This window comes from Daucus carota, chromosome 7, assembly GCF_001625215.2.
Source record: "Daucus carota subsp. sativus chromosome 7, DH1 v3.0, whole genome shotgun sequence".
Lineage (NCBI taxonomy): Eukaryota > Viridiplantae > Streptophyta > Magnoliopsida > Apiales > Apiaceae > Daucus > Daucus carota.
In genome coordinates this window covers 12,208,438-12,219,407 of record NC_030387.2, presented here as the reverse complement: position 1 = coordinate 12,219,407, position 10,970 = coordinate 12,208,438, and the positions used below count along the sequence as shown (strand labels likewise).

The 10,970-nt window shown below is 35.6% G+C and overlaps 1 protein-coding gene across 1 annotated transcript; it reads right to left on the bottom strand.

Moving 5' to 3' along the window:
• Window positions 1-852: 852 nt before the first annotated feature.
• Window positions 853-9,538, bottom strand: LOC108193466 (cysteine-tryptophan domain-containing zinc finger protein 7). Its single transcript, XM_017360131.2, has 11 exons — window positions 9,089-9,538; window positions 8,302-8,374; window positions 8,079-8,212; window positions 7,567-7,962; window positions 6,266-7,479; window positions 5,636-6,057; window positions 3,734-5,544; window positions 3,423-3,586; window positions 2,525-2,685; window positions 2,103-2,257; window positions 853-1,236 (listed from the first exon to the last, which is right to left on the bottom strand). The coding sequence occupies exons 1-11, from the start codon at window positions 9,188-9,190 to the stop codon at window positions 1,042-1,044; spliced, it is 4,827 nt and encodes a 1,608-aa protein (XP_017215620.1). The 5' UTR covers window positions 9,191-9,538; the 3' UTR covers window positions 853-1,041.
• Between the last annotated feature and the right edge of the window lie 1,432 nt (window positions 9,539-10,970).

Sequence of the window (10,970 nt, the reverse complement as noted above, 5' to 3'; positions counted from 1 at the left end):
ATAGAATTTGTTGTACTGTGATTATACTCGTACTCGGTTACTTTGAATGAAAACAATTGAATAGAATTTTTTTTTGACAATATGAGGTTGTTGGTTATTTTGACAAACTAACTAGGCTAATTAATTTTCCGTGCCACGTGAACTATCTTGGTTTGCCACATTATTGTCATTAATCATGATTAGTTCATTAACCGCTTTTTTGCATGATATTGAAAAGATAGTTTTTAAACTTGTTGGTAAAAAACATTGTTGGTTGATTACCAAGATAGTGAAAAGGTTAATGGGTTTTTTGACAGTAATCTCATAAAAAAGATTGTACAAATTCAAATTACATAAGTTGGTTTAATTCTACTCTGTTTCTAAACAACATTTATAAGATATTATTTGTACATCAATTAATTAGCTTGGCAATTTGTTTTTATGTTGAAATTCAATCAAATTGGTTTGAAAAATTAATGATCAATATAGTAATTTTTTAAAATATTAATAACAAAATCATAGATTTAGCTGTTCAAGAATGATACTCCCTCCGTCCCATCCATTTCTTTACACTTTCCTTTTTGGGGTGTCCCACCCAATTCTTTACATTTCAAAACTTACCAAAAATAGTCAATGGGTCCCACCACTTCTCCACTTTTCTTTCCTTTTCACACTAATTTTACTCCACTATCTTCTTTTTATATATTAAAAATTGATGGGTCCCACCACTTTACCTACTTTTCTTCCTCTTTTCCACTACTTTATACATATTTCTTAACCTCCGTGCCCAACCCATTCGATAAGAAATGGGTGGTACGGAGGGAGTATCACGTATAGAAAATGCGTAATTTAAAAAGCACATGCCCATGTAGTTCCTATTTAAAATACTTGAAAATTATGTTTCAAAAATTTGAAATCAATTACAACAAAAATTGTTTTACAACTAACAAAAATGCTTCTCATCAATAAGATTGATTTTATAATATATTTAATATTGATTTAAAAAGAATTGATATGATTTTAAAATATTTTTATATATCTACTTATATCCTCAAAAAACACCTAGATGTGACTACTACATATAGCTTCATTTGCAAGCCGAACCAAACGAGTGAATTCCTCGATATCTTGAAAGCTAGAGTCCAAAACTCTTTTTACCGCAGTGGCACCACTGTTGGCCTTAAAGATCTCATTGGCAGATTCAAATGCTACATGGGACTTTTGGGATGCCTCCATAGCCAAACTCATGTCGTGTGTCTGTAAAACAATTTATATTTGAATATTATCTACTTTCATTCCCTTGAATACAAAAAAAACATGACATTATGTGGAAAGTCTATAATATCTATTGCAACTCTATATCACTCCTATAATTGCAAGGGTACTACAGTATTTTTGGAACTTGATTATTGGACAACAATAGGGAATATAGTTAGAGCATCTCTAATGAGGGCTAAAATAATATAAAATTATTATTAAGTGAAATATGCTCATGGCACGGGTACGGTGTTGTATCACAATAAAGTCGGCTATAATGATTGACTATATATTAAAATAGTAAAATAATATAAACAGAATATATCCTTTTATTATGGTAATAGATGATGTGGAGTTCCACCGAAAGTTTCTTGAGGTTCACTAAATAAATATAGCATTTCTAGAGGTTCAACAAATATATTCTAGCATGCTTGGTTGGCTAAACCTTTACCTAAAAGGACCTATGCATTCTGTTTTCACTTTGCATTATCAGAGTGAGCCATTTTTTACGCACCCTCTACATTTTTTATTGATGGTATGACACGTAAGAATAGGTGCCTAAGGGGAAAGGACCATTGCAGTGAGCAATTTTTGACACATTACTCTATTTTTATATTCATAGTACAACACATAAGAATTTAGCCAAGGATTTTCTCCGTTGGAGATGCTCTTACTGAGTATGCTTTCATTTTTATTTTTCTGTGAGAGGATGTTAAGAAAAGCTTGCATGCCCACACTTATTGGTTATCAATTTTCTGTAGGTTATCTTACAACAAAGAAGGCTAGAGGCACCCCACCCGTACCAATGTACTAAACACCTATAAGCCATGCAATCTGGATAGCACACATTGAGACAGTTAACTTACATACTGGAGCAGCCGAATAATAGTGTGACGATTTTGCACAAAAGTAACATGGTTTGCAGCATTAGAAGCCATGCCCCTAAATAAAGCAGTCTTATCCATAGTTACTTGATTGTACAAACTATCCACGTCTGATGCCGACGATGAAGGAGATTCACCTAAGTACATAATTCAATCAGAAACCAAAGAGCAGAATGACAAATCAGAAATATCAATCGGTGACATAGTCTAGACATGTTTTTCCATTACTTATAAGACACTTAATCTTCCTGTGGTTTTCCTTTTTGTAAAGCTACTATAAGTGAGTTCAGATGGTTAACTATCATTAACAATAACTAAGACGGTGAAATACACTGCCAAAGCTAGTTTTTTATGCAAGAGGTGTCTGTATGTCAAGCATACCATAGTTTGAATCTTCATTATACCTTGAGGAAGCATTTGCAGAGTTGCTTGCAAGTCGGATCGATCTTTGTCAGCAATGTAAGTTTTGCAATAAAGTGACCTCAGGTATGCTACCTCTGTACATTTATAGGCCAAAGCAGCAGCATACATTTCATCATGTTTCCCAAAATCTTGGGCACAGGTCCTGCATGTACTATCAGCTTGAGGAGACGGAGAAATAAAGCATGCAATGATATAATAATATAGGGAAGGATCGCTTCAAGTAGAATATATGACATTCTTAGACAATGGTACAACAAGCACCATAGGTATAAGATAAGTGCCTTTTACAATTACAAATTCCATCAATATATAATGTCTTCAAACTTAGCAAGAAACATAAAAATTATCCAAAGCTCCGTCCAGACTACATTTAGTTTCCACTTCACACAGACAATAGCATTAAATTAAGCAATACTCTGAGTTGATACTATATCATCACGATGCCAAAAATATATGTATGTAAAATATGGCTAGTGGGAATCCTCTTTCTTTTTTTCTTTTTTTAAATCAATGAAATATAAGATATAATATCAACTTCCCTACAATACTGTGATAGAGATAATAACATGTAGACGTGAACATAAGATAGTATTGTGTGGAGTCTGGTCCTACCAACCACCACAAAAATTTCCAAAACCCTTTAGAACTCTTATATAAGACATAGTTTTTCGAATGCATATAAGTCAGCTTTTAGTATCTAGCATCAGAAACTTCAGCCAAAGTTTCTCATCAAACTTTAACAACCACATGCACAGTTCCATAACAAGCTTTGCAGCAATATATATTTATATATATATAAGAGAGAATGAAATCCACAGTACAGTAGTCTTCATCCATCAGTAGCATCAAAATAAACAATATTTCGTGTACCCTACTTACTCAAAAAGTTTGGCACTGCTACTGTATATCTGCACTTGAGGAATTTCCCCACAATTACTCCTTCCACTTTTAGAAAGTGCACTTTCCAAAAGTGAAGCACCCAAAAGAGATTTCAAGGCAGCTTGGAAATTTGCCATAATGCCATCGAAGCTGAACCCCGATTTCTACAGAAAATGAAAACAAAACAAAAAACTTAATGTTTAAATTGTGGAAAGCAATAAGATGCAGTTCAATACATAGTAGTAAACAATGTCAAGATCAAGACGGTGGGAGGTGATAAATGTTAAAAATAAGCAATATAAAAAACAAACCTTGAGATGATCAGCGTGGCCTTTTAGATCTTCAGCTTCTCTCAAGACATCATTAGCAGCTTGCCCGCCGTTGTAGCCTTTCACAGTCTTCGATTTACCAATATCCCCGTACGAACTCTGATCTACGGCATGATTACACTCAACTTGATGAGCTCCATTTTGGTGAACAGAATTTTTATGCTGCTGTAACACCTTTGATACACCACGACATTCAATAGAGGAGCTAGTATCGAGACCACTGCCTTTCAGGTATAGAGACGCCGGTTGACGAACATGAGTAGGTGTCTCCGGCTTGCCAGCGGGTTGTGGGTGAGCCTCTTTCTTCTCATGCCTCAGTTCTAATCGAGTTAAATTGCTTGGCTTTGTAAAATCATCCCAGGATTTATCATCATGGATGCTCCTCTTATCTAATCTGCACAGGTCTACGGACTTCTCACTTGAACAATTTTGCGCAGACATCTTCACTTTGGTATCTCCTTGGCTGTATCCAGAATGCCTGAGGACAGTATCCTCATCATTATTTGGCTTGACCCCCTGATCACTCAATATACCTGAGGGCTTCATGTTTATTTTTTCAGCATTGTATGAACTTTTGTTTATGTCCTCTGATAACAAAGAGGAATCAACGCCAGGTATTCGCAGAAATGTATCATTCCTGACAACATGTATAGTGTTCCTTCTCTCCCCAATTTGATGATCATTTAAGGAATGCACATCAGTCAGACAGTGCTGGTGTTGTGTTAAGGTATCCTCGTTATTGGTAAGTAAATTCTTGCTATTATAGTTATATACAGGTTTAACACTAGAATCGGCTTCACCACTTACATCATGGTCCTGGCATTCTAGCTTGGGAAATGAAAGAGACTCGGCCTGAAACACACCTGACACCTCTCCTCTACTTCCTACACCAATTTGGTTCCTGTCAAGCTTACTTCCTTGTTCCAGGAACTGTCTGGGCCCCCCAGCACAAGTATTGGCACAATCGTTCCCTAAACTGCCTTTTCTTGCTAATGAAACTTTAGCGAGATTGGAGGACCTCAGAGGAGATGAACAAACTGATTCCACTGGTGACACTACTTTCTGGTAACTGGATCTTTTATGAGAACCTGAAACCTTTGAAGAGCTTGAAGTGGCTGCAGCTGACAATTGCTCACATCCTAAATCCTTTTTTAATTTAGCTAAATCATCTAAGGTAAGCTTAGGTTTACAGCTTGTACTAATTTTCTGTTGTTGCCGGCCATTTCTAGCTGTTAAACTATCTCTACTACCAGACAAGATGATTCTGGTCACTTTACCCTTTTTGTTTAATTTGTCATCCCCTCGACAAGCACTGGACTCCTGGCCCTCAGTGACAGACACCAGAGGTTTCATTTCCTTCACGTAATCGCCAGCTGGTAGGTTTTTCTCACTGCAAAATGTCTCTAAGTTATCCTGACTATCCTGTCGATCTTGCAATTTTCTCTTCATCCCATGACCTTCGTTGTATTTTTCAATCCCCATAGAACCACTACCTGAAATACCCTGACAACTGTCTCTCACTGTTTTCATGGACATTGGTAACCTGTTACTCACCTCAAATTTTCCATCTTTTGCATAAAGATGTTCACTATGTGTTTGTGCACTGTTCGAAGTTGCACTTTGAGCCAAACCAGCACTAGAACCGACACCCATCCTAGCAAAAATCCCACATTTTAAAGAATTCCTATGCTCCTCATTTAAAACAGCACCTTCAGTCGTAACTCTCCTTGAAGTCCTGTATCCGCTTTGATCAGAATCCCTCTTTAACTTCAGTCTTTTGGGCTTTGGAGCACCTGTTAATGTTTAATATTAAACTTATCAGCTACATTATACACCAAAGTACACTGTCATGACAATATATCTCGAAAATAATAATAAATATACCTTCATCTATCTGCTTGCATCCAGACCTCCCTAAAGAAGAATCAGATGAGATATCTGGACACTTTGAAGACTCACTAATCAAGTTAGCCTTTGAGAGAGGTTTCTTCATGTCATTTATGAATCTGCTTTTCATGTTCTCACGTGAGTTCTTCCTGAGGCTTGAAGTCTGAAGTACACCGGAGCTGCTAACTGCTGTGGAAATTTCTTTAGCTGTATCTTTCTTCTTTCCTAGGCTACGCGTGGCATGTATACCAAGGTTTTGATTAAAACTTGGAACATCCGTGGAAGATACTCCAGTTGCGAGTTGATCAACATGACTTTCAAATCTGTCACTCTTAGGAAGTGGAAGTGCAGGTTGACGCAATGCAAGAACAGCATTTGTGGTTTCATCTTCGCTGATATCACATCTATTCATCCCAGGTCTAATACACAAGTAAGAAAGAAGCAATTAATATAGCCGTTAAGCATCAAACATAAAAAGGAGATAGAGGAAAAGGTAAAACATGTTATCGAGTCATTAAAAAACTTGAAACCAGTCAGAATATTTCATATGAGCTACTACTGATACTCATTTAACATTTAATTAATTAAGTGAAACTGAAAGCTAAATATGGTCCAGAAAAAACTTACAGCCAATCTAGCATGCTACACAACCAATTATCAGGCAGCTGCTCTGATTTAATACCATGTGGCAAAAGACGCCACGTGTCACAACTGTCACACTGAACCCATTCATCAACCGACTCAGAAGCCTGTCCCTGGGAATGAACAATATCATCTGTAGCATCTTTTTTTTTACACGTCTCAGTGTTTAGATCCTTTCGCACACAATTAAGTAAAGACCTCTCCAGTGGATCCATTTTATTAGCGCTGCGCTGAAATCTCAAGTCATGCATATCTTCATTGCCAGCAGGAAGCTTGGCGACATTCTTTTGGAGCCTCTTCTTGCTTCGTAATATATTATCAGACGTTAATCTTTTATTTATCAGATGTGAAGTTAACTGACTATCACTTTGTCTTCCCTTTAACTTTGTTTTATCTTGAAGTGGAAGCTTCTTTAAACCTTCAATTTGTCCTAATCTGTCGTCCTTATTTTGTGTACAGATGGGCCCAACTTTCTGTTTCGGATGATTATTCACATTAGTATTAGTATCTTTCTCCCTCTTGGATGCATCAAGCTCATCTTTTGACAAGTTATAAATTTTATCACCTTTGGCCCTGCCAGGTACTATAAGATCATCTGAAATATTCTTTTCAGAACTCTTTGTTCCATGAACCCTGATTCCCTCCATCAAGCCACTTTTTGATTCCTGTTGATCATACTTAGCACCATCACGCCCATTCTTTAATTTCACAGATTCTTCACAGATTCTGTCTTCAACCCAATCCTTTTTAAGAATTCTTTTTTTCGGAGGAACATCCTTCTTAGCCTCCCTTTTAGCTTGATTTATTCTGAAAACACAATTTGAAGATTCACCACTGTTGCACGCTGGAGAAGATAGTGACTTAAGTTTAAAGTCACTAGAGCTCTGCTGTTTTTCCTCTGGAGGCTCAAGTTTTTTATGTTTCTGTGCAGGGGAGATCGTATTACTCACGTAATTAACACCGACCCCGTAATTGGCTTCCTCAACAGTTCCAGTCCCACCAACTAATTTTCTTTTCCTGTCTTTTATTGCTTTGGAAGCTGAATTGTCCACCGACACTGCAGAATCATTTCGCTGGACCTTAATGGGAATATACAACTTAGTGTTAGCATGACGATTTTTCTGGGCTGTCAGGTCCAATAGACTGGGATGTAGAGGCGAGAGCAGCATGGCCCCGGTGTCCGGAAATGATGTCATGCACTGGTCCATGCATAAACAGGCCGACACAAGTCAAATTATATAACTACAAAGTGCATGCTAATGTGATAAGCAGTAGAAGAACCTTACCTGAAGTATTTTGGAAGGAGACTCAACAGGAGTCGAGTATGATTCTGAAGGGTCCCTGCCACTGTCCTTCGGACTGTTTACTGTTGGAGAAGAGGGCGAAGTAAGGCCAAGACCACTATATATTGCAGCATTTTTTTGTGCTGAGCTATCAGAACGCACTTTGATTCGCAACCTTATTCTTTTGTGGTCAGTCTGATCGCCAGGCTTTTTTGAAGAAGATTCATGTCTTGCTGGAACTGTAGCGGCAGCTTGTGGACGCAACAGATTTGAATCTAATTTGGTTGTACCATCCACAGATGCGGCCTTCTGGTCATGCAAAGGCAGTGCAAGGGGAGTATTTCCATCCTTAAAAGAAGGGGGAACTTTTGAGGGCACCAGAGAATTCTTTGGCACACCCTGTATGGTAACAAAATCCACAATCCTCGAGTGAAATAAGTTCTTCAATTCTAACTTAAAGCCAGAATATATTTCTCCTTCATACCGAATAAAAACTAAGTAGTGTTTGCATATACCTCCAAATGTAAATTGTTGGGGGACTTTGGTCGGTCGCAATTCTGAGAGATCTGAGGAGTCTTTGGGTCAGATCTAACTGAAGGAGAGCGCTGATGCATGGGCAAAAACGAACCATAGCCACCAAAGGCAGCCCCTGCCAACCACATCGATTTATACACATTTAAGTTATAAAATAATAGTTATACTTCATGCAGATTCAGACACCATATATTGCGCGCTTACCTCTACTCTCTACAATAACCCCGTCTTCAAAATATTTCTGAAAATGTCCAAGCACATCTTGGAGCTTTTCATCCTTGTAAGAAACAAAATAACAATAATTAACAACTATTTCTGCATCAAGATATTTTGCGCAACTGGAACGATCTAAGTTCAGATGTTTTAATAAGAACAAAGATGAGATGAGATGACAATAACAATGACTTGCTGAACAGCATAGGAACTTGAGTTCACATTATCAGCATCCATATTTAAAACAACAATACATATAATAAATTCAAAAATGATTTGAATGTCACCCAATGCTTAAATATTTACAAATCACACTTGACATATCCAATTTTTCTATTGAATTATACTAGAAGAAGTTAAAGAAAATACAATCTTCAAGTAGTTATATCAAGTACTATAACAATTATATTCAAGCAGATATCATATCGCCAAATTCACAAGTCAACTAAACTTTACAACCCAGACAAGTTTAGTCAATCATGACCCTTTTTCCAGAATCAAGAACCAAAAACCCGAATACCAAAATACTCATTTTATTTAATAATGATCATACAGATTATGCACCAAAAACATCATTGCCCTGGGTACATAACAATCACGAATGCACTTCACCCAAATTGTGCTTACACAAAAACCCAAATTCCCCAACATTTCATAAAAAACCCATTGAAACCAACAAAAATTATTACAAAAATCATCAAACACTTAAGTGACAAAAAAGATGACACATTCCCACAAATTGACAATCAAACACAACAAGACAGAACAAAATTCTTACAATGTAAGAAAGGTCCTTATCAAAGGTAGTTTTATCATCAACATCAACATGATCCTTGTAATAACAGCCCGCCTCACCTTCTTCAAGCTCAGACTCAGCCATTACCCACTAAACAAACAAGACCCACCCTAAAACCCTAACCCTAAATCCTAAAGTCCAACATATCACACACGCCAACACACAGTAAAAACAAGATTATTACACAAACACAATATTAATTCTTGTACTCAATTAGAAACCCTCTTTGAACCCACACACAGACACACTTGATCAAATGCATGTATGTTGTCTATACATACACAGATTGATTAAATTATGTGTTCGTGTTGTGTGTAGATTAATGAAAAAGGGTTTTGATTATAAGCTCTCTGGGTTATGTAAGAAACTGAGAAATCGTGACGCAATCGAATGTACTCTGCAAATATTTTGTGTGTTCCGCTTTTGCGAATATTTGATTTGATGTGAATATTTGTATTCCATTTCTCCCCTTTTGTTCAAATATCTTAAATTTTATGATTTTTTTCTACCTATTTTTATTTTAAAAATTATTATATAAAGAAATCTAGAATAATCTATATGCAATAGTTATATACATTGTATGAATACAGCATCTAATTTACTTTGCTGGCCAAGTATTTTTACAGAAGCGTCGATAACATTATTATATTTGTTCTAAAATGAATTATCTTGTAATCTTTTACATATTCTTACCATATTATTATCTCTCAAATAATTATTGTATATCAAATTCCATTGTTTGATAATCTATAATATGTTCCATATTATATAATTGTGGGAAAATTATTTAGATATATATACAATTTATTTGTTTGTATTATATAATAATCAGTTCATATAATTATGATAATCTATAATATATCAGTCAAATCTATACATATATTTGTTTGTATTATATAATAAACGAAAAAAAATATCATTTTAGTCAAATTATTCATTTATTAATATAGTTATTTGAGTTTTAATTATAAATGTGTTATCGCTTTAATTCGACATAAATCATTAGAGACATAATTAATTTATCTATAAGTTGTCGTAATAATGAAAATTGTTCAGATATGTGGAAGTATTTTTTTTTTTCATTTTACACCTCATATTATGTGCAAAATTCAAATTGATTAGTATTTTTGCCAAAAGGGAATTGTCCGAGCTTTATTCTCCTTGATCGCCCCCAACCGAGTATAACACTCATACCACCCCGTATTTATATGTGTCTATATATACACATACATATAATCTTGTCAGAGTATATTATCTGTGAATAGAGAACCTATTTAAAACTATTAAAATATTTATTGCACCCGGGACAAATTATTGTTAATATCATTGAAGTAACCATCAATTCGCGGACAAATTATTGTTAGTATAATTGAAGTAACCATCCACTCTTGGACCAGGGGTGCTCGCTGGTCGGGTTGGATCGGTTTTACCAATAACCCTAACCCAACCCATTTTATTCGATTTAATAATTTTTAACCCAATTAAACTTTAGTTTATTTTTCTGCGGTTTGGTTCGGTTACAATTTGGGTCGGTTTGGGTCGGGTTGGTTCAGCTAGGATACCTCTTTATTTTCTTCGGCTACATTATTTGTTTGTTAACTGGATTATCTACTCGGCAACAAAATTTCATTCCTTTTGTTGTGGAATAATTGTTGCAAATGTTGGTATTAGAGCATTTAGTCGATATTAGACCATTCTGGCTAACAAACAAAATGAAACTATTAATTAACTAGTTACAAATCAAGCTGAAGAATAATCGCAACTACAAAAACTAACATGTTTCTGCAGGTCATCAACTTCCTTCTCTGAAACAATACATAAATTCATAAAAATATGTGTGCTTTCAAAAATAAATAAATAATAG

Bases quoted from the DNA above. Each gene is read 5' to 3' on its own strand.
- LOC108193466 (XM_017360131.2), bottom strand. From the start codon at position 9,190: ATGGCTGAGTCTGAGCTTGAAGAAGGTGAGGCGGGCTGTTATTACAAG. The intron at 7,963-8,078 runs GTATATGCAAAC...GTTACCATACAG, and splicing joins CCAACAATTTACATTTGGAG to GGTGTGCCAAAGAATTCTCT. The intron at 3,587-3,733 runs GTTTGTTTTTTA...CATTTTCTGTAG, and splicing joins GCCACGCTGATCATCTCAAG to AAATCGGGGTTCAGCTTCGA.